The 24,024-nt window shown below is 41.3% G+C and overlaps 1 protein-coding gene across 2 annotated transcripts in view; it reads right to left on the bottom strand.

The window, feature by feature from the left end:
* Positions 1-2,760: 2,760 nt before the first annotated feature.
* Positions 2,761-24,024, bottom strand: part of LOC121571345 (protein NDRG2) — a 41,828-nt gene continuing 20,564 nt past the window's right edge. For both annotated transcript variants that reach the window (XM_041882754.2, XM_041882753.2), the window contains exons 2-16: positions 15,425-15,518; positions 14,651-14,692; positions 13,891-13,996; positions 10,527-10,647; positions 6,621-6,683; positions 6,390-6,450; positions 5,855-5,941; positions 5,008-5,064; positions 4,714-4,817; positions 4,096-4,134; positions 3,749-3,800; positions 3,583-3,630; positions 3,439-3,474; positions 3,147-3,198; positions 2,761-2,996 (exon numbers count right to left, since the gene is read on the bottom strand). In XM_041882754.2, coding sequence (XP_041738688.1) covers positions 2,833-2,996; positions 3,147-3,198; positions 3,439-3,474; positions 3,583-3,630; positions 3,749-3,800; positions 4,096-4,134; positions 4,714-4,817; positions 5,008-5,064; positions 5,855-5,941; positions 6,390-6,450; positions 6,621-6,683; positions 10,527-10,647; positions 13,891-13,996; positions 14,651-14,692; positions 15,425-15,499 — 1,107 coding nt within the window. In that variant the 5' untranslated portion in view covers positions 15,500-15,518 and the 3' untranslated portion in view covers positions 2,761-2,832. The remainder of the gene's footprint in view (positions 2,997-3,146; positions 3,199-3,438; positions 3,475-3,582; positions 3,631-3,748; positions 3,801-4,095; positions 4,135-4,713; positions 4,818-5,007; positions 5,065-5,854; positions 5,942-6,389; positions 6,451-6,620; positions 6,684-10,526; positions 10,648-13,890; positions 13,997-14,650; positions 14,693-15,424; positions 15,519-24,024) is intronic.

Raw genomic sequence — 24,024 nt, 5'->3', positions numbered from 1 at the left:
ACATTCACACAGCCCTAGTCCACTCAAACAATAAGTTCCACCCCCTTTTCTTGGTAAACTATTAAGCTTCACCCGTTTTCTTTTTTTTTGGTACACCATGCCAGATTGGTTGATTCTCAATGCAAGACTGGGAGGAGCCTAATCATTCCTTCTATTCTTCAGTCTTCATCACCCTTCTCCTCATCGTCAACATAACATTCCTGTTAATATCTAGAAATATCATCACCATCACCACCACCATCATCATCAAAATACCCTTCTCATCCGACTTAACCTCAGATTCTTCAATATCATCAACCATCCAACCCGCTCTACTAAATGTATAAGAAAGTGATGTAGGGGGAGGAGCTCTGTAGAGAAACGGAAAGAAACAAGCAAACCTCAAACAGGTTTGGAAAGTTCAAAGTCATACTTTTTTTAAATGCGACATACGCCATTATGAATGACTGCGCACAACTACAGAATCCAAACAGACAAGCACACACTCTCTCTCACACACACACATACACACACACACAAACTCAAAAACATACACACAGCTCTCTAAGTGTTTTTTGTTCTAATTGGGTCCTTCAACAGTGTGTTCTGTCCATTGGTTTGGATCAGGGCAGTGTTGAGCTCCACATGGATGTGCTGCTATCGTAATACTTTTAGTCTTTTAGGTTTTAAATCATGATAATATTACATTCCTAGAAAACAGTTATGAGCATAGATTTTGAGTCTATAACACTTCAGCTCTAACTGTGATTCGTACACACAGAGAACAGTTCCTATAGTACAACTGCTGGGCGGCAGGTAGCCTAGTGGTTAAGAGCGTTGGGCCAGTAACCGAAAGGTCGCTGGTTCGAACCCTCGAGCTGGCTAGGTGCAAATCTGCCGTTGTGCCCTTGAGCAAGGCACTTAACCCTAATTGCTCTGGATAAGAGTGTCTGCTAAATGACTAAAATGTAAAATGAGCGTGGACAGTCAGGATTCTAGGTTTAGGGTTCAGGGTGTAGTAGCTGGCTATACCCTGTTGGCAGATCATAAGAAGGTCCAATGGGACAGTGGGTGTCCTTTCCTCACCTCTCCTCTTAACATTTAAAATTTTTAGTCATTTAGCAGACGCTCTTATCCAGAGCGACTTACATGATCTTAAATTGTGCTTAGAAGGTTTGAGAGCTTTCAAATAAACATACTTACAAACAAGCACACACACAACTTAAATAATGCCTTATTCACACTCTCTACCCAGTACCTTCCACTGCATGACAGAATTACAGATAGCATTAATTCCCGCTCACATCTTCTAGAACAATAGCTCCTACATAGGTCCTACTTCAGACATGCTATTGGTTCTCTCAGCTGTCAGTCTGACACACAGACATGCTATTGGTGCTTTCAACTATCAGTCATGATCAGTGCATCACTCTAGGGCTATGCAACACCTACATCTAGCGATCACACAACACGTACAGCATGCTTGTTCAAGAAGGTATTAGCTAACTTATCTCTTTGATATGTTAGTAGTGTATGTATGCAGGTACACGTATGTCATCATAAACCCAATAGCACAGTGACCCCCAAAGAATATGTTATTTTTACAGGGTCAGCCATAGTAGTAGAGAGCCCCTGGAGTAAATTAGAGTTAAGTGCCTTGCTCAAGGGCACATCGACAGATTCTTCACCTTGTTGATGGTCAAGTCTGGAACTGCCATCAGCATTGGAAGCACTTGTTACTGATTTACTAGTATAGGAGTTCACTCACTCTAACAAGGTCACTCTTCATCATCCGTCCTCATCTTCATCATCATCCTCACCCATCAGTTACATCACAAACACACACACGTACCAACAAACTCATCGCATATAAAAGAAAAAGGAAACATCTAGTCTATTTTCACATGGGCTGAAATCAGATCAGGTATAGATACTCCACACAGTCAAATGACCACACACACACACCCTACCCGCCCAACCCAAGCCCCTCATGGGAACAAAAATTACAGTCACTTTTAAACAGGGCCAATGGAAGAAATGATCTACCTGGCAACAGCAAGGAGGAAGTAGACTCTCACTGGCCGTTGCTATGGTTAAGGATCAAGTGACCAATGAGAAACTTCACGCCTTCACTGAGGCAGGTTACAAAAATAAACAATGTAAAATAAACAAAAAAAAACCACTTTTTTTATTAGAGTTGACAGACACACATTTTCAGTTTAAGTATTTCTGCTATAGTCTTTTTTCCCTTCTATTTCATACTTTAAAAATAAAGAGATTTAAAAAATAATAATATTACTATGACATTATTGTCATTGTCATTATTAATAGTGTTAATATCATCACAATCTTTCCCATTATCATAATTATTACTACTGGTGAACACTAAGGTGAGATCACTACAGGCCATTCCACTCTCTAGGTTAATAGGCTCTATTGGCTGCAGATGTTCCGATAGAAGGAGAGAGAGGACTGGCTGACGCCCCTAAAACGCCCTTTCCTTGCTACCCTTTTCCCTATATTCCCTCCCTTGTTCCTAAATACTTCCTTTTTTCGTTTATCCATTCCCTCTATCCTTCGCTTTCTGGGTGAAGAGATTCATAAATGACAGTGTTTAAGTAACTGTCTTTCACTCTCCCTCTCCTTTACATTCACGTTCCCAGAACACACTCTCTCTCTCTCTCTCTCCCTCTCTCTCTCTCAGCTGGTCCTCCGCCCTCCACCCATCCCTCTCTCTCCATTCCTCTCTAAATCCACCTCTCTCTCCATTCCTCTCTCTATCTCTCTCTCTCTCTCACACACAAACTCTCATTCTCTGTCTCTCTCTCTCTCTCTTTCTCTCTCTCTCTCTCTTCAGCAGGACACCTCCATGGTATGGGAGGGGCTGGGGGGCATCTGCCCACCCTGAGAACTCTGAGACAGGGTACGAGAACGCTCGCGCTCCCCCTCCATGGAGTACGAGGAAGACAGCGAGGTGGTGCGCGAACGAGACAGACGGGTCATGACGGACGATGCCACTGTGGTAGAAGGAGAGGGAGCAAGAGGGAGGGGGAAAAAGAGCGAGAGAGGGGGAGAGGGAGGATAATTCGATTAATACAGAGAGACAGTAACACAAAAGGTCACAGTAGGTCGTCATAGCCACATATTACAAACTAAGGCAAACTTACTGTAGCCCATCCCCTGGATGAAGTACTTGAAAGCCTCGGTCAGTTTGCTGGGCTGTAAGCAAACACAGAAGGTACATTACATTTTATCCATAAAATATGTTATATAAAATCGATATTTGTACAATAACATGGACATGCAGGAATTACAATAGTTACTGGATGGTTAGTTGTATTCATCATGATACGTGCTGTATTTCTGTATTGGCACCACAACACATGTTAAATTCACAACTTGTGTGAACTAAATATATATATATATATTTAACGACTTGGCATGTTTAATGTGTCTTACCTGGGTAAGCTGGGGAAGACCACCAGCATCTGCCATCTGAGGAAGAAGATGTGGATAATTTAGTGTTTAGTAGCAACTGAATGCCTGAGGAAAATGGCTTGTGTGTGTGTTTTTTTTTTTGATGAATGAGGGGGTGATGAGTACCTTGAGGAATGAGGTTGTTGTTGGGTCCAGTTTGCTGTTGCACTCCACCTGGTGGACATGGAGGGGAAAATGTGAATTAATCAACATCACTACATTCGCTTTACCTGGGTGTGTTCGATGGCTACATGGTTGGCCTACATTAAAATATATAATGTAGAAAACGTACAGCAGCCTCCTCATAAGGTGCCTGATCCCCAACCACCAGCATCACAGGACACCTGAGAAAGAGAAGAGACAGAGAGATAGATTGAGAGAGACAGAGAGACTCTTAGGTATATTCAATGGAAAGAGTGAGAGACCTATTCCATACTATTGTCACAGCAGATGTAAGTGGTTTGATGGTCCTCTGTAGCTCAATTGGTAGAGCATGGCGCTTGTAACGCCAGGGTAGTGGGTCCCCGGGACCACCCATACGTAAAACATGTATGCGCACATGACTGTAAGTCGCTTTGGATAAAAGCGTCTGCTAAATGGCATATTATTATTATATTATTATTATGGTGAAATGCTTACTTGAAGTTACTGGTACGGTCAATGATCAGATCTCTGCGGCTGGAAAAGAGGAAAGGAAGGTTACACTATTGTAGGTTTGTTAGTGTGTGTGTGTGTGTGTGTGTGTGTGTGTGTGTGTGTGTGTGTGTGTGTGTGTGTGCATGCGTGCATGTGTGCCTGTGTGTGTGTGTGTGTGTGTGTGTCCAGTGTGTGTGTGTGTCCAGTGTGTGTGTGTGTGTGTCCAGTGTGTGTGTGTGTCCAGTGTGTGTGTGTGTGTGTGTGTGTGTGTCCAGTGTGTGTGTGTGTCCAGTGTGTCCAGTGTGTGTCCAGTGTGTCCAGTGTGTGTGTGTGTGTGTCCAGTGTGTGTGTGTGTCCAGTGTGTCCAGTGTGTGTGTGTGTGTCCAATGTGTGTGTGTGTGTGTCCAATGTGTGTGTGTGTGTGTGTTCAGTGTGTGAGAGTCCAGTGTGTGTGTGTGTGTCCAGTGTGTGTGTGTGTGTGTCCAATGTGTGTGTGTGTGTGTCCAGTGTGTGTGTGTGTGTGTGTCGGTGTGTGTGTGTCCAGTGTGTGTGTGTCCAGTGTGTGTGTGTGTGTGTGTGTGTGTGTCCAGTGTGTGTATGTGTGTCTGTGTGTGTATGTACCTGTTGTAGCCCCTCCAGAAAAGCTCGATGTTGATGAGGTTGGGGGCTTTAGAGATGCGATCTCTGTGTGACTTCACCAGGTCTGCATTAGCTGACATCTCCTCCTATAAAACAAGACAGAAATGATACAATAACAATGTGAGTTTTATAAGATCAAGAAAATAGCTCCATAGTCAAAAAACACACATAGGGTTCCAGTCTATGATAACACACACAGACTTTGATACCACCCACGCACACACAGACACACGCACACATATGCACGCACGGGCGCAAGCACGCACACACACACACCTGACTGAAGAGATGACTCAGGATCTGCTCTGTGAGGGAGGATGTCAGGGTAGTGATCTGGAGACAGAAAGAAAGAGAGATAGAGAGGGAGAGAGAAATAAAGGGAGACAGAGAGAGAGAGAGAGAGAGAGAGAGAGAGAGAGAGAGAGAGAGAGAGAGAGAGAGAGAGAGAGAGAGAGAGAGAGAGAGAGAGAGAGAGAGAGAGAGAGAGAGAGAGAGAGAGAGAGAGAGAGAGAGAGAGAGAGAGAGAGAGAGAGAGAGAGAGAGAGAGGGGTATAGTTAGGACAAATCAATAACAGCTCAGTCAATATCATATGTACAGTAAAACCAGCATGAATACAATTCCACTATGTATTTTCCTCATCTAAATGTTACTTTATCAAATGGTCAAAATCAAAATATCCCATTGTCCAAGACAGTAATGACTGTTTATTAACTGCTAGATCAAGAGTAATGGATATATGTACTGGTAATTGAGTATCTACTTGAATTGTAATGTAGATGTCAACACAACAACACAGAAGAGTAATGGTGATATTGAATAGGATATTGGATTGATATTGAATCTAAAAGTCAAATTGATGGAAATGCTGCTAGTACTCATGAACATATTCAAAAATCCTCTGGGCTTCTGAGTGATGATAATGATAATATTTAATACTAATCTTGCCTGTATTATACAGATGTAGGATCTTAATTTGATCACTCCTTTGTTGCTGAGAATTTTCCTGCATGGCAGGAAATGCAAACTTGTAGTATATTTGAGTCTTAAAAAGGCTAAAGTTTGTAATTTCCAGTATGGCAAAGTGGCTCAAATTAAGATTAAGCATATTGAAGAGACAGTAACCTTCTGGGCAGCCCAGTCCATCCACCCTCTAGCCTGAGGGTCGATGTTGACGAGAACGAGACCTTCAACTGAGTCTGGGTGGGCCATCTGAGAGGGCGGAGGAGAGAGAATGAAAGAGAGAGAGAAAAAATAAGTAAATTGTACATTGAGACTGTTGAATTGTATGAATTGACAAAAAGAAGCAAGCATTGGTATACACTGTGGAGAGCACCATTAAAAAAAATGTTTTAGTCATTTTAGCAGATGCTCTTATCCAGAGCGACATACAGTTAGTGAGTGCATACATTTTTCATACTGGTCCCCCATGGGAAACGAACCCACAACCCGGCCGTTGCAAGCGCCATGCTCTACCAACTGAGCTACAGGAGGGCCACCATATAGCAAATATATGCTAACCCATGTTAGTTCAATGCACAGACTACCAAGAGACTGCATAACAGAAGCTAACAGAATGGTACACTGTGATTTTTCACAGGGCAGCTGTATGAACTGATACATGGGGCAGTAACATGACAAGGTGAAATCAGACACTCACTGTGAACCTGGAGAGAATGTAAGCCCCAGCTCCCACTCCAACTCCGATGACAGTACGGAAACTAGAACAGTGAGAGAGTACAAACTTAGTGACAGATATTCTATTAGTGCCAACATGTCTGTATTGCAGATGTTTGTGAATACTACGTTATAAAATAAAATAACGATTACGGTGGACATGCTGGTAAACAAGTGAGTATTATGTAATGATGATGAAATAAGTCTGATTCACTTGAAATATGTCAGGACTGCAGGGATCATCTCTGCAATTTGTTCCATGGATGGATACTGGTATCTAAAAAACATGAGCGGGAACATATGTTTATTAAATACACACACACACACACTCACACTCACACACACTAGGCGTAGGCGGTATACTGTACATAGTGAGGTATTTTGAAATACTGACTGTATGATTTTCAATACCGTCAACAAAAATATACAAAATAAATTGAGCCAGTCACATGGTATGTTTTCTCACATGGAGCAAACGGAAGTTTCAAGATAAACTTGAAATTCAATACTAATGTTTTCCAGCTAAACGTTAACTAGCTATCTAAAATGTGCCAAATACATGTCCTCCTGCTCAGGGCTCCAGCTATCCATTTGGTTTGCTAACTTGCTAGCTATAGGTGGCTAGCTTGCAAGATCAAGCTTAATGGTTACAGCAGAGACAATCAATCTCCTCCTGGATCAAGTGTGAGTAGCCTTTTGAGATAGTTGTATAACTTTATGAGCTGGGTTGTCTGTCCTTGCATTTAGTTTATGTTTGCTTGCACTTGTTAGCATTAAGCTAGCGTCCGCTATGGGAATTCCCTAGTACTTTGTTAGCATAAATTTTGTTTTTAAAAAACGTTTGGAAAGAAAAGGCGCCCCTGGTGTGCACTAACGTTAATACCGTATGCCCCAGTATGGTACAGTAACAGTATTATAGTTTTTCTCAATTGCTAAAACACTCAAATCCATTGGCTGAACAAAGTTCTCAGTTGCCTGGACTCATTTAGCTAATTATGCAGTCTGTTGTCAATACCTTAAACTATTTCACATGGTAAAACACAATTTGCAGATCTCACTTAGACTTTTCAGCAAAACTCTAAACACATTCTCATTCTCAAAACACATTCTGCACTCTAATGCACATGTCATCCATACTGGTAAACACAAGTGGCAACAATCAAATACAAATAGAGAACACATGTCATTGATTGAACACAACCACTCAAAATTGATTTAACCTGTGTCAAATGATGCGACACAACCAATATAAGCCAGTTCAGAGAGCAAACAGGTTGTTGAAGGTGGGAAGGAGAAAGTCTGAGAATGGATAGAAGAAACAATGTGAGAGGACGAGGACGAGTGCGTATGCGAGGTGGGCGACGAGGAGGAAGAGGAGGAGGAGGGCAAGAAAGAGGAAGAGGAGGAGGAAGAGGAAGAGGAAGACAAAGAGTGGAAATATCTGATGAAATTCGAGCAACAGTCATAGACCATGTTCTTGTCCATGGACTGACAATGAGGGAAGCAGGACTTTTGTGTCCACCATAGTAAGGACATTCAGAGAAGAGAACAGGTACAGTATACTACTGTATTTTTGTAATTGCAAATGTACTGTACTACACTATTTGCAGCTGTTTCAATAGACATTTGTAAAGTTAATCACTGTATGTATTGTACTGCATGAATATGTTTTGTAACTGCACAGCTACTTTTTGTAGAATTGCAAGGCTGCCACATGCAGGTGGAAGGACAGCTATATTCATTCAGGAGCAAGAGGCCGTTATAGTTGGCATGGTCCTTCAAGATAATGCAATACGACTCAGAGAAATCCAGGAACGAGTGATACAAGACAACACACACTTCCAGGGAATCGACAGTGTGAGCATTTCCACAATTGACCGTGTCCTCCATCGTAACAGGATGGGAATTAAACAAGTATACAGAGTACCTTTTGAGCGCAACTCACCAAGGGTGAAAGAACTGCGAGCTCAGTATGTGCAAGTTAGTGTACATTCAGAAACATTTACTGTAATCCAGATTGTCTACAGTACTAACACATACTATGTGAATGACATTACTCTTCAGTACATACAATGTATGTGAATCAGAAGTGCATACAGTAGGCCTAATTGTACTCTACAGTATAGCACTGTCTCTGTACGACTTACAAAATCCTACATACAGTATATTGTATTTCTACACAGACAATATTTGACTTGGAATCCTTGGACAGACCCCATGAGTTCATCTTTGTCGATGAAGCAGGCTTCAATCTAACAAAGAGGAGAAGGAGAGGCCGAAACATGATTGGACAGAGGGCCATTGTTGAAGTCCCTGGTCAACGAGGTGGCAATGTCACAATCTGTGCTGCTATCAGCAACCATGGTGTTCTACATCACCATGTTACACTCGGGCCATATAACACCCAGCACCTTCTAAGATTTATTGCCAATCTAAGAGATATTTTATTTGAGCAGCAGGTTCAAGAGCAGCAGGGTCAAGAGCTAAATGAGAATCCCATTCCCACCTATGTGATAGTGTGGGACAATGTCAGTTTCCACCGAGCTGCTCAGGTAAGGGAATGGATTAACATCAATGGGCAGTTGATGAACTTGTACCTCCCTCCATACTCGCCTTTCCTGAATCCGATTGAGGAGTTTTTCTCCTCTTGGAGATGGAAAGTGTATGATAGACAACCCTACACCAGAGTAAATCTGCTGCAAGCCATGGATTTAGCCTGTGGTGATATAGGTGAGGAATCATGTCAGGGCTGGATACGGCACACAAGAGGCTTCTTCCCCCGTTGCCTCAGGAGGACAATATTGCTTGTGATGTTGACGAAGTGCTCTGGCCTGACCCAGCCCAAAGACAAGAAGAAGCACATTGATCACGTTTACTCCTTTGATTTTTGTCCCTTTTAATATTGTAAACTGTAGTACAGTGCATTGTAGGCTTTTTTTATTTTTTTTATTTCACCTTTATTTAACCAGGTAAGCCAGTTGAGAACAGGTTCTCATTTACAACTGCGACCTGGCCAAGATAAAGCAAAGTAGTGCAATAAAAACAACACAGAGTTACATATGGGGTAAAAAAAAACATAAAGTCAGAAATACAACAGAAAATATATATACAGTGTGTGCAAATGTAGCAAGTTATGGAGGTAAGGCAATAAATAGGCTATAGTGCAGAATAATTACAATAGTATTAACACTGGAATGCTAGATGTGCAAGAGATGATGTGCAAATAGAAATACTGGGGTGCAAAAGAGCAAAATAAATAACAATATAGGGATGAGGTAGTTGGGTGGGCTAATTTCAGATGGGCTGTGTACAGGTGCAGTGATCGGTAAGGTGCTCTGACAACTGATGCTTAAAGTTATTGAGGGAGATAAGAGTCTCCAGCTTCAGAGATTACTGTATACTGTACAATGGACAAATTGTATGGCCCTGAACATTGTGCTTTCCATTTGTTAACAGTACTGACTGCTCAATAGATATTGACTGGTTGCAGGTTCATATCAACAAAGAACAAGAATTACAGTATCACAGAGACAAAGGACAAGTTTGTGAGATGCAGGGTACAGTACTGTAAAAATAGGGGTACAAGGAGGAGGAAGAACAAAAAACTAAATTGCAAAAGAGCAAAGCAGAGTAGTAATTTCTGATCAATTTTGAGCTACTATGATAGAACATGTTTTCGTTCATCAAAAGACAATGACGGAAAAATATGAAATTTGTTTTGAGATTAAAAATGTACTTTTCCCTGAGAACTGTATGTTTTGAACAATGTGTTTTCTATTTTTCGGTGTATTGTTTACTGACTGCTTGAGAGTGTATATCATTTTGATCACTTTGTTTATGATTTGAGAGCAGTGTTTGATTTTGAACACAGGTAAAACTGTTTTGAGGCGAATGTTTCATTTTGCGAGAGGAGTCAGAGGTTTTGTAAATAGTGCTTGAAGATGAGGTTTTGTGTTTAATGTTTTCAGGAAATGGAGCAAGGTTTCAGAAATTGTGTTTTAGCAATTGAGAAAAACTGTAAGTTATGAAAATCTGGATACAGCCCAACCCTAACACACACAAATGCACACACGCACGCACGCACACAACACACACACATTCACACACACGCTATGCATACCCCATAGGATAGGTGGCGGCCCCCTCCTCTTGGCCAGGAGCATCAATGTGGACCAGAGTGAAGTTTTTCACTATCTCCTGCATCTCCTCAAACTTAAACAGAGGAGAGAAGCAGCTTTTACCTGTGAGAGAGAAAGAGGGAGAGAGAGAAAGGGCGAGAGAGAGAGTGAGAGAGCGAGAGAGCGAGAGAGCGAGAGAGAGAGAGAGAGCGTGAGAGAGTGAGAGAGCGAGAGAAAATGAGAAAGGGAGAGAGAAAGAGAACGAAAGAGAGAGAAAGCGAGAGAGAGAGAGAGAAAGTGAGAGAGAGAAAGCGAGAAAGAGAAAGTGAGAGAGAAAGCGAGAGAGAGAAAGTGAGAGAGTTAAAATTTGAAAAGCTTCCAAAACATGAAAAGCATAAATGAAGAAAGACCAGGCACTGAACTGAAAGGGGAAACTCAAAATGAAAGGGGACAAATTGCTGGAGGGGATGAGCGGGGAAAGGGATACAACAAAAGATAGATGAAAGGGAAAGACAGAGTAAGAGAATGAGAGAGAGCGAGAGAGAAATACAGACATTGTCATCCTACAAGAAACATGGTATAGAGGAGATGGACCCACTGGTTGCCCTCTAGGTTACAGAGAGCTGGTAGTCCCATCCACCAAACTACCAGGTGTGAAACAGGGAAGGGACTCAGTGGGTATGCTAATTTGGTATAGAGCAGACCTAACTCACTCTATTAAATTAATCAAAACAGGAACATTTTACATTTGGCTAGAAATTCAAAAGGAAATTATCTCAACAGAGAAAAATGTCCTCCTGTGTGCTACCTATATCCCCCCACTAAAACCCCATACTTTAATGAAGACAGCTTCTCCATCCTGGAGGGGGAAATCAATCATTTCCAGACCCAGGGACATGTACTAGTCTGTGGCGACCTAAATGCCAGAACTGGACAAGAACCTGACACCCTCAGCACACAGGGGGACAAACACCTACCTGGAAGTGACAGCATTCCCTCCCCCATATGCCCCCCTAGGCACAACTACGACAACATAACCAACAAAAACGGGTCACAACTCCTGCAGCTCTGTCGCACACTGGGTATGTACAAAGTCAATGGTAGGCTTCGAGGGGAATCCTATGGTAGGTACACCTATAGCTCATCTCTTGGCAGTAGTACTGTAGACTACTTTATCACTGACCTCAACCCAGAGTCTCTCAGAGCGTTCACAGTCAGCCCACTGACACCCCTATCAGACCACAGCAAAATCACAGTCTACTTGAACAGTGCAATACTCAATCATGAGGCATCAAAGCCAAAGGAATGGAATAATATAAAGAAATGCTATAGATGAAAGGAAGGTAGTGTCGAAACCTACCGAAAAAACAATTAGGCAACAACAAATTCAATCCCTTTTAGACAACTTCCTGGACAAAACGTTCCGCTGTAATAGTGAAGGTGTAAACATGGCAGTAGAAAACCTAAACAGTATATTTGACCTCTCAGCTTCCCTATCAAATCTAAAAATCTCTAACAGAAAACCGAAGAAAAGTAACAACAGTGACAAATGGTTTGATGAAGAATGCAAAAACCTAAGAAAGAAATTGAGAAACCTATCCAACCAAAAACATAGAGACCCAGAAAACCTGAGCCTACGCCTTCACTATGGTGAATCACTAAAACAATACAGAAATACACTATAGAAATTTGACCCAAATAACTACAGTGGGATATGCATCAACAGCAACCTTGGGAAAATCCTCTGCATTATCATTAACAGCAGACTAGTTCATTTCCTCAGTGAAAACAATGTACTGAGCAAATGTCAAATTGGCTTTTTATCAAATTACCGTACGACAGACCACATATTCACCCTGCACACCCTAATTGACAAACAAACAAAACAAAACAAAGGCAAAGTCTTCTCATGCTGTGTTGATTTCAAAAAAGCTTTTGACTCAATTTGGCATGAGGGTCTGCTATACAAATTGATGGAAAGTGGGGTTGGGGGAAAAACATACGACATTATAAAATCCATGTACACAAACAATAAGTGTGCGGTTAAAATTGGCAAAAAACACACACATTTCTTTCCATAGGGCCGTGGGGTGAGACAGGGATGCAGAAAACCCACCCTCTTCAACATATATACCAACAAATTGGTGAGGGCACTATAACAGTCTGCAGCACCTGGCCTCACCCTACTAGAATCTGAAGTCAAATGTCTACTGTTTGCTGATGATCTGGTGCTTCTGTCACCAACCAAGGAGGGCCTACAGCAGCACCTAGATCTTCTGCACAGATTCTGTCAGACCTGGGCCCTGACAGTAAATCTCAGTAAGACAAAAATAATGGTGATCCAAAAAAGGTCCAGTTGCCAGGACCACAAATACAAATTCCATCTAGACACCGTTGCCCTAGCACACAAAAAACTACACATACCTCGGCCTAAACATCAGCACCACAGGTAACTTCCATAAAGCTGTGAACATTCTGAGAGACAAGGCAAGAAGGGCCTTCTATGCCATCAAAAGGAACATAACATGGATTACAATGAATCAGTTATAGAACCCATTGCCCTTTATGGTTGTGAGGTCTGGGGTCCGCTAACCAACAACAACAACAACACAATTAGACCCAACCAAATCATGAGAAAACTAAAAGAGAATTACTTGACACATTGGAAAGAATTAACAAGAAAACTGAGCAAACTAGAATACTATTTGGCCCTAAACAGAGAGTACACAGTGGCAGAATACCTGACCACTGTGACTGACCCAAACTTAAGGAAAGCTTTGATTATGTACAGACTCAGTGAGCATAGCCTTGCTATTGAGAAAGGCCACCGTAGGCAGACCTGGCTCTCAAGAGAAGACAGGCTATGTGCACACTGCCCACAAAATGAGGTGGATACTGAGCTGCACTTCCTAACCTCCTGCCAAATGTATGACCATATTAGAGACACATATTTCCCTCAGATTACACAGATCCACAAAAATTTGAAAACAAACCACTCCCTTATCTACTGGGTGAAATACCACAGTGTGCCATCACAGCAGCAAGATGTGTGACCTACTTCACTTGCTTTGGCAATGTTAACATGCCAATAAAGCCCTTAAATTGAATTGAGAGAGAGAGAGAGAGAGAGAGAGAGAGAGAGAGAGAGAGAGAGAGAGAGAGAGAGAGAGAGAGAGAGAGAGAGAGAGAGAGAGAGAGAGAGAGAGAGAGAGAGAGAGAGAGAAAGAGAGAGAGACAGACAGACAGACATATTAAGAGAGAGAGAGAGAGAGAGAGAGAGAGAGAGAGAGAGAGAGAGAGAGAGAGAGAGAGAGAGAGAGAGAGAGAGAGAGAGAGAGAGAGAGAGAGAGAGAGAGAGAGACTCACTGTCTAGGCCCACATCGTGGAATGTGAGGATGGCAGGACGGCGTGTGTTGGAGGTTCCATGGAGAGTCACGTGGAGGAGACCATGAGGCGTCTCAATACTGTGTTCCTGGAGGATGACAAAGAGAGAGAGAAATGTATGACCATATTAGAGACACATATTTCCCTCAGATTACACAGACCCACAAATAATTCCAAAACAAATCCAATATTGATAAACTCCCATATCTATTGGGTGAAATACCACAGTGTGCAATTACAGCAGCAAGATGTGTGACCTGTTGCCACAAGAAAAGGGCAACCAGTGAAGAACAAACACCATTGTAAATACAACCCATATTTATGTTTATTCATTTTCCCTTTTTTACTTTAACTATTTGCACATCGTTGCAACACTGTATATAGACATAATATGACATTTGAAATGTCTTAATTTTTTTTGGAACTTGTGTGATTGTAATATTTACTGTTCACTTTTTATTGTTTATTTCATTTTTTTTTATCCATTTCACTTGCTTTGGCAATGTAAACATATGTTTCCCATGCCAATAAAGCCCCTTGAATTGAATTGAATTGAGAGAGTTACACACACACGTGCACATATGAACATACAGGCACTAATACACACAGTGAACATACTTTTACATACACTATGTAACACCTACACACACAAACATATGTTGAGAAAACATACTTTCACGTGACACGAGACACAAGCACACACATACCGTACATACAGTAACAGGAAAATAAACTATCTTACCTGGCCCTGGTCCAACAGTATCCGAGCCGCAGCCTCAGCATCCTAGCAAGATGGATAGAAACCATAAAGGTCAGGACTAAAAAAGAAGCCAAAACAAGACACATTTCCGGCCACACAAGACCATTGTGAAATACATATGGGAACCTCCCTGGGAAGCTAATTGTGAAAGTAATATCTGCAGCTGTTCATTGGCAAAGACATTTCACAGTATCAACCCACTAACATGTGTCCTGGTCTCATATTCACAAAGATTCTCAGAGTAGGAGTGGTGATTTCGGATCAGTTATTATATGAATTATGATTATATGGACAGATCAGCACTCCTACTCCGAGCCATTTTTTTAATATGACCCTGGTTCATGCCTTTGAGTCTAGAGTTTCCCTAGTTGTCCACCGCCAGCAGTTGGCAGCAGTGAGAGTATAAATCTCCACCATACTCTCCAGCTCTGCTGTGTACAACAACATCAGGGAGAGAGGAGCCTCTCCTCACATACCCTCAGGGCTTTGACATCAACCAAGCTCTCATATCTGAGCCATCCTAGCAACTACACACAAACACATACACACACAAGATACAGAATATGCATGTATGTGTCAGCCTGCATGTATGCGGCATTTGGAGATAGCGTGTGACAGCATGTATGTATGATGAGGCAAGAGGAGGGGGTATGTATCTAATGTGTATATGTGTGAGAGTTGAGGTTTCGAGCATGTGTGTATGACAGAGGGTGGGAGGTCCTGTATATACATGTGGGTGTGTGTACAGTCTCTGACCTTTGCGGGATCGGGCTGACCCGGAAGTAAAGGCTTCTCCTCCGTAATGGCAATCTCCTGCATCTCGGTCGTCATGGCGTCACTTGTTCACGTCCTAGAAAGATAAATGAATGTATTCATGAAAATATATTATAATATTATAGCATCTCTCTCTTTTTCTTTTCCCTCTCCCTGTCTGTCACACACACAGAAACATAAACACACACACACGCACGCACACTCACGCACACACACACATTTTGATCTTCTATCCTCGTGGGGACCTAAAATGGATTTCCATTCAAAATCCTATTTTCCTTAATCCCTAACCCTGACCTTAACCCGTAACCCTAACCCAAACCCTAAACCTAACTCCTAACCCTACACCCTAAGCTTAAAATAGCCTTTGTCATCATGGGGATGTGAGAAATGTCCCCAGGAGGGAGAATTGTTCTTGCTTTCCTATCCTTGTGGGGACTTTTAGGGATTTTAGGTCAACACAGTCTGTCTGTCTGCCTGTCTGCCAGTCTGTCTGTCTGCTAGTATGTATGTCTGTCTGTCTGCCAGTCTGCCAGTCTGTCTGTCTGTCTGTCTGTCTGTCTGTCTATCTTCCTGTCTGCCTGTCTGTCTGTCTGCCAGTCTGTCTGTCTGTCTGTCTGTCTGCCAGTCTGTTTGTCTGTCTGTCTGTCTGCCAGTCTGTCTGTCTGCCAGTCTGCCTGTCTGCCAGTCTGTCTGTCTGTCTGTCTGTCTGTCTGTCTGTCTGTCTGTCTGTCTATCTTCCTGTCTGCCTGTCTGTCTGTCTGCCAGTCTGTCTGTCTGTCTGTCTGTCTGTCTGTCTGTCTGTCTGTCTGTCTGTCTGTCTGTCTGTCTGTCTATCTTCCTGTCTGCCAGTCTGTCTGTCTGTCTGTCTCCATCCCTTTATCTCTCTATGCCTTCATTCTTTTTCTTCCTCTTGTCTTGCCAGTTAATTATTTTGCTAACTCTAATTATTAATTAACCTCAAGAGTCTCATAGAACTGTGAAGGTCCCAGATTAGTAAACCATCGAAATTGTAGCTATTAAAATCAGATCCAACAATAATATCAAGGGGCTAGAAATCCAAGGCTTAAAAACAAAGGTTTCATTGTACGCTGACGATTCATGTTCTCTTTTAAATCCACAAATTGAATCCCTCCACAGCCTCATAGAGGATCTAGATACATTTTCTAACATCTCTGGATTACAACCAAATTATGATAAATGTACTATATTACGTATTGGATCACTAAAAAATAAAATGTAGTTTACCAATAAAATGGTCTGATGGTGATGTGGATATACTCTGAATACATATCCCAAATGAAATAAATGATCTCGCTCCAATAAATTTGAATAGAAAGTTAGCAAAAATAGATAAGGTCTTGCTCCATGGAAAAGGTAAATACCTGTCTATTTGTGGAAAAATCACCCTGATGAACTCTTTAGTATTATCCCAGTTTACCTATTTGCTTATGGTCTTTCCTACGCCTAGCAAACACTTTTTTTTAATTATATGAGAAAATAATATTCCATTTTATTTGGAACAGCAAGCCAGACAAAATTAAACGGGCCTATTTATATCATGAATATGAATTCGGAGGACAGAAATGATTAAATATTAAAGCATTAGACCTATCACTAAAAGCTTCAGTCATACAAAAGTTATACTTAAATCCGAACTGGTTCTCTAGCAAATTAGTAAGATTGTCTCACCCCATGTTCAAGAATGGCCTTTTCCCCTTTATTCAGATTACAACCTCTCACTTTCAGTTATTTGAAAAGGAAATAATCTCCCAAATATCACTATTTCTAAAACAAGCAATAGAAAGTTGGTTGCAATTTCAATTTAATCCTCCAGAAACGACAGAACAAATAATGCAACAAATATTGTGGTTAAACTCAAATATACTAATTGATAAAAAACCATACTTAAAAAAGGTACAGTGGGGAAAAAAAGTATTTAGTCAGCCACCAATTGTGCAAGTTCTCCCACTTAAAAAGATGAGAGAGGCCTGTAATTTTCATCATAGGTACACGTCAACTATGACAGACAAAATGAGGGAAAAAAATCCAGAAAATCACATTGTAGGATTTTTAATGAATTTATTTGCAAATTATGGTGGAAAATAAGTATTTGGTCAATAACAAAAGCTTCTCAATACTTTGTTATATACCCTTTGTTGGCAATGACACAGGTCAAACGTTTTCTGTAAGTCTTCACAAGGTTTTCACACACTGTTGCTGGTATTTTGGCCCATTCCTCCATGCAGATCTCCTCTAGAGCAGTGATGTTTTGGGGCTGTTGCTGGGCAACACAGACTTTCAACTCCCTCCAAAGATTTTCTATGGGGTTGAGATCTGGAGACTGGCTAGGCCACTCCAGGACCTTGAAATGCTTCTTACGAAGCCACTCCTTCGTTGCCCGGGCGGTGTGTTTGGGATCATTGTCATGCTGAAAGACCCAGCCACGTTTCATCTTCAATGCCCTTGCTGATGGAAGGAGGTTTTCACTCAAAATCTCACGATACATGGCCCCATTCATTCTTTCCTTTACACGGATCAGTCATCCTGGTCCCTTTGCAGAAAAACAGCCCCAAAGCATGATGTTTCCACCCCCATGCTTCACAGTAGGTATGGTGTTCTTTGGATGCAACTCAACATTCTTTGTCCTCCAAACACGACGAGTTGAGTTTTTACCAAAAAATTATATTTTGGTTTCATCTGACCATATGACATTCTCCCAATCCTCTTCTGGATCATCCAAATGCACTCTAGCAAACTTCAGATTGGCCTGGACATGTACTGGCTTAAGCAGGGGGACACGTCTGGCACTGCAGGATTTGAGTCCCTGGCGGCGTAGTGTGTTACTGATGGTAGGCTTTGTTGCTTTGGTCCCAGCTCTCTGCAGGTCATTCACTAGGTCCCCCCGTGTGGTTCTGGGATTTTTGCTCACCGTTCTTGTGATCATTTTGACCCCACGGGGTGAGATCTTGCGTGGAGCCCCAGATCGAGGAAGATTATCATTGGTCTTGTATGTCTTCCATTTCCTAATAATTGCTCCCACAGTTGATTTCTTCAAACCAAGCTGCTTACCTATTGCAGATTCAGTCTTCCCAGCCTGGTGCAGGTCTACAATTTTGTTTCTGGTGTCCTTTGACAGCTCTTTGGTCTTGGCCATAGTGGAGTTTGGAGTGTGACTGTTTGAGGTTGTGGACAGGTGTCTTTTATACTGATAACAAGTTCAAACAGGTGCCATTAATATAGGTAACGAGTGGAGGACAGAGGAGCCTCTTAAAGAAGAAGTTACAGGTCTGTGAGAGCCAGACATCTTGCTTGTTTGGAGGTGACCAAATACTTATTTTCCACCATAATTTGCAAATAATTTCATTAAAAATCCTACAATGTGATTTTTTGGAATTTGTTTTCTCAATTTGTCTGTCATAGTTGACGTGTACCTATGATGAAAATTATAGGCCTCTCTCATCTTTTTAAGTGGGAGAACTTGCACAATTGGTGGCTGACTAAATACTTTTTGTTCCCCACTGTATAATCTTCGTAAATGATATCATAGGTTGGACTGGTGGAGTTACGTTGCACATGCAGCAAACAAATACATATGGAAATGTCTGCTCTACCCAAAATTACAACCAAATAATTGCAGCATTACCGCAAAATTGGAAGAGGAAAGTGGAAGGGGGAAAAAGTAAGGAACTTGTCTGCCCTGCATTAAAGAACATAATTGGTTCATAATCTATTGCTACCAATAGAATGTTATTTATATGGGGGATACAATCTTCCCAGGTCTGCAGATTTTGCTGTGAAGAGACAGAATCATCAGATAATTTGTTTTGGTACTGTCCATTTGTAGCTTGTTTTTGGTCACAGGTCCAGGAATGGCTGAAGGATTGCAATATTTAACTGGAGCTAACCCTGCAGATAGCACTACTGGGTGATCTGAAAAGGCACAGTCAATCGATCAATAATATAATAATACTTTTAGCAAAAATGTTTATTTTCATTTTACAGTCTGTAGAAACAATGAGAATAGAAGGGTTCCGAACTTTTGTGAAACATCACATTATAGTTGAAAAATATATGGCAAATAGAAATCCAATATGGATTGTGTTAAGAGATAGATGGGAGGTGTTGAATGGAGCTGAATGATGGGACTAATAACAACTAACAACAACTAATAACAACAAGATAACTAATGTAAAGCATACTGTGTCTATAATAAGTATATAGGTTATAGGTTGAGAGCTTTTGTGAAAGAGCACAGTTAGAAAGATATGGCATATAGAAGCAAACCGGATGGACATCATGAAAATGATCGGAGAGGTTGAGGGTAGAGGAAGTTCAGGAGTAAAAACAAACAAAATATAATTATTGTAAAATTGACTGTGTCCATAAAATGTATATAGTATGTATAAGCTGGAAGTAGAGGCCTAAGCGTTGTTGTTTACTAGTTTACTCCAATTAGGGAAGGGGTGGTGGTGTTGGAAAGTAATAAAGGGAAATATATCTTTTTAAAGGATATGAAAAGGCACAGTCAATCGACTGTGCCTTGCAAAAGTATTCATCCCCCTTGGCGTTTTTCCTATTTTGTTGCATTACAACCTGTAATTTAAATGTATTTTTATTTGGATGTCATGTAATGGACATACAAAATAGTCCAAATTGGTGAAGTGAAACTTGTTTCCAACAATTCTAAAAAATAAATAACGGAAAAGTGGTGCGTGCATATGTATTCATCCCCTTTGCTATGAAGCCCCTAAATAAGATCTGGTGCAACCAATTACCTTCAGAAGTCACATAATTAGTTAAATAAAGTCTACCTCTCCAAACAGGTCAGGGACAAAGTTGTGGAGAAGTATAGATCAGGGTTGGGTTATAATATAAAACATTTTTTTATCAGAAGCTTTGAACATCCCACGGACCACCATTAAATCCATTATTAAAAAATTGAAAAAATATGGCACCACAACAAACCTGCCAAGAGAGGGCCGCCCACCAAAACTCACGGACCAGGCAAGGAGGGCATTAATCAGAGAGGCAACAAAGAGACCAAAGATAACCCTGAAGGAGCTGCAAAGCTCCACAGCGGAGATTGAAGTATCTGTCCATAGGACCACTTTAAGCCGTACACTCCACAGAACTGGGCTTTACAGAAGAGTGGCCAGAAAAAAGCCATTGCTTCAAGAAAAAAATAAGCTAACACGTTTGGTGTTCTCCAAAAAGCATGTGGGAGACTCCCCAAATATATGGAAGAAGGTACTCTGGTCAGAAGAGACAAAAATTGAGCTTTTTGGCCATCAAGGAAAACGCTATGTCTGGTGCAAACCCAACACCTCTCATCACCCCGAGGACACCATCCCCACAGTGAAGCATGGTGGTGGCAGCATCATGCTGTGGGAATGTTTTTCATCGGCAGGGACTGGGAAACTGGTCAGAATTGAAGGAATGATTGATGGCGCTAAATACAGGGAAATTCTTGAGGGAAACCTGTTTCAGTCTTCCAGAGATTTGAGACTGGGACGGAGGTTCACCTTCCAGCAGGACCAGGGGCGGTGTGTTCATTAGGGCGATATGGGCGACGCACTGCCAAACGGGAAAAGGAAGGGATTTTTTTTCTAATCAATTATATCACGGCAACAGTAGTTATCAGTGTTCTAATCTAGACGTCTGATCTGCCACTAAATGTCCAATCAGGCTAAAGTCATGCTTCAAATGGCCCCGCCCATTTTGGGGCGATTTCAGTCAGGTTGAAAATCGCCCAGAAGTCTTTCATAGCCTCTCATGTAAAATCTTTTTTTTTCTCAAATATCAGAGCTTTCAATACAATCTCTATGGGTTCCGGGAGGGCTTGCACTTACGCGCTTTCGTCATACGTAACATAACCATGAACGTAACTAAGAAAAGAGCGGGTAGCAGCGTCAATCAATTCACGTACAACTGTCAAGATGGCTAGAAGAACCGCCACATCCTCAGCCGGCTAATCCAGTGTGTGAAGTTTTTGCGGAGTGTTTGAGTTAGCTTTGCGAGGCAAAGATGAAACTGAGGGCTCCACCAACCCTGGTATTTTTCTTGGACTTGTCAACATTGTGGCACAATTAGATGAGGTGTTTGATGACCATCTTAAAAATGCTAAAGTTTTCAAGGGCACATCAAAGACCATTCAAAACGAGCTACTGGAGTGTATGCTAGCGGTCATGAGGGAACATATTGTGGAGGAGGTGAAGTCGGCGAACTTCGTAGCTATCCAAGCTGACGAGACCACGGACGTTTCTACACAGACACAGCTGGTGCTTGTGCTGAGGTACATAGATAGCAAGAAGATTTAATTTTTTTCCTGGGGCTTTTTCACAAAATCATGCCCCACGTCGACATTCTGTACCAGAAGCTACAGAAGAAGGACATCGATGCTGTCTTCATCAAACGTGCCCTCGACAGCTTCACAAGCAGTGTGCAGGCCATAAGGTAAGATTAAACAATATCATTCGATCTTTCTCAAAGCAGAGCTTTATTTGAAAATGCATGAAAGGAGACATCATCATATTTACAAATCTATACAATTGGCCAGAATATGGTTGTTCATTTTTACAAAGCCATACAGATAGCTGTGTTTACCTTTTCTAGAAATTATTTTCAAATTCTGTTTTCAGGCAAAATGTCTATCACTGTTCATTTTCACAAATCTATACAAGAGGGCAGAATATGGAAGTCTATAAAAATGTCTTATTACCAATAACTTGCATCAATGTTTTCAGTAGCCTCTATCAAAAGCTCCTGCTTGCTTGTTGTGAATTATGCTCAGGTGCACATATTTCCAATTCAACCATGAGGCCTTTTTGAAGCAAGTAATGTGTATATCAGTATTGACTTATATGCTGCCCCTGTCTTCATGTTGTTGCTGGACATATCTTTTTTTTAAATGTGTGTAGGTCACCTAAATCATCAGAAAAATTGCCCCCCCTGAGAATTTTTTCAGGAGCCGCCACTGAGCAGGACAATGACCCTAAGCATACTGCTAAAGCAACTCTCTTGAGTGGTTTAAGGGGAAACATTTAAATGTCTTGGAATGGCCTAGTCAAAGCCCAGACCTCATACCAATTGAGAATCTGTGGTATGACTTAAAGATTGCTGTACACCAGCGGAACCCATCCAACTTCAAGGAGCTGGAGCAGTTTTGCCTTGAAGAATGGGCAAAAATCCCAGTGGCTAGATGTGCCAAGCTTATAGAGACATACCCCAAGAGACTTGCAGCTGTAATTGCTACAAAAGGTGGCTCTACAAAGTATCGACTTTGGGGGGGTGAATAGTTATGTACGCTCAAGTTTTCATTTTTTTTTCTTTTTTTCTTTTTTGTTTCACACCCAAAAATATTTTGCATCTTCAAAGTGGTAGGCATGTTGTGTAAATCAAATGATACAAACCCCCCAAAAATCAATTTTAATTCCAGGTTGTAAGGCAACAAAATAGGAAAAATGCCAAGGGGGGTGAATACTTTCGCAAGCCACTGTATATATGTATGTATGTGTATATGTATGTGTATGTGTATGTATGTGTATATATATATATATATTTGCGAGAAAAAATACATATGGGGGATTGGAAGTGATGCAGACAATTACATTGATGGAAGTTACAATCTATCTGCAATATTAAAACTGATCTACCCCCGTAAATATATATATATATATTTCGGCTGTGTGTGTTCGGGTTTGACTGTTCACAGCTAGAGCTGTGTGTGTGTGTGGCCCCTAGGGTGTCTTTAATTAGTCATCAGAGAGCATCACCCCAACACACAGTCTTCACACCTCTGTCTGTCTTTCTCTCAGCCCCTGTTGCTCTATTTCCTTCACTCAGTCTTTCTCTCCTTCTCTCTTTGTTTCTGTCTCTTTCTATATTTCTCTCCTTCTCTCCTTCTTTCTCTCTTTCAATTCAATTTCAATTTCAATTTAAGGGCTTTATTGGCATGGGAAACATATGTTAACATTGCCAAAGCAAGTGAAGTAGATAGTAAACAAAAGTGAAATAAACAATAAATATTAACAGTAAACATTACACTCAGAAGTTCCAAAAGAATAAAGACATTTCAAATGTCATATTATGTATATATACAGTGTTGTAACAATGTGCAAATAGTTAAAGTACAAATGGGAAAATAAATAAACATAAATATGGGTTGTATTTACAATGGTGTTTGTTCTTCACTGGTTGCCCTTGTCTTGTGGCAACAGGTCACAAATCTTGCTGCTGTGATGGCACACTGTGGTATTTCACCCAGTAGATAAGGGAGTTTATCAAAATTGGGTTTGTTTTCGAATTCTTTGTGGATCTGTGTAATCTGAGGGAAATATGTGTCTCTAATATGGTCATACATTTGGCAGGAGGTTAGGAAGTGCAGCTCAGTTTCCACCTCATTTTGTGGGCAGTGTGCACATAGCCTGTCTTCTCTTGAGAGCTAGGTCTGCCTACGGCGGCCTTTCTCAATAGCAAGGCTATGCTCACTGAGTCTGTACATAGTCAAAGCTTTTTATTTAAGTTTGGGTCAGTCACAGTGGTCAGGTATTCTGCCACTGTGTACTCTCTGTTTAGGGCCA

This window comes from Coregonus clupeaformis, chromosome 8 (genome assembly GCF_020615455.1).
Source record: "Coregonus clupeaformis isolate EN_2021a chromosome 8, ASM2061545v1, whole genome shotgun sequence".
Classification (NCBI taxonomy): Eukaryota; Metazoa; Chordata; class Actinopteri; order Salmoniformes; family Salmonidae; genus Coregonus; species Coregonus clupeaformis.
The sequence above is the reverse complement of the archived record's forward strand: the minus strand, read 5'-3'. Positions and strand labels throughout refer to the sequence as shown.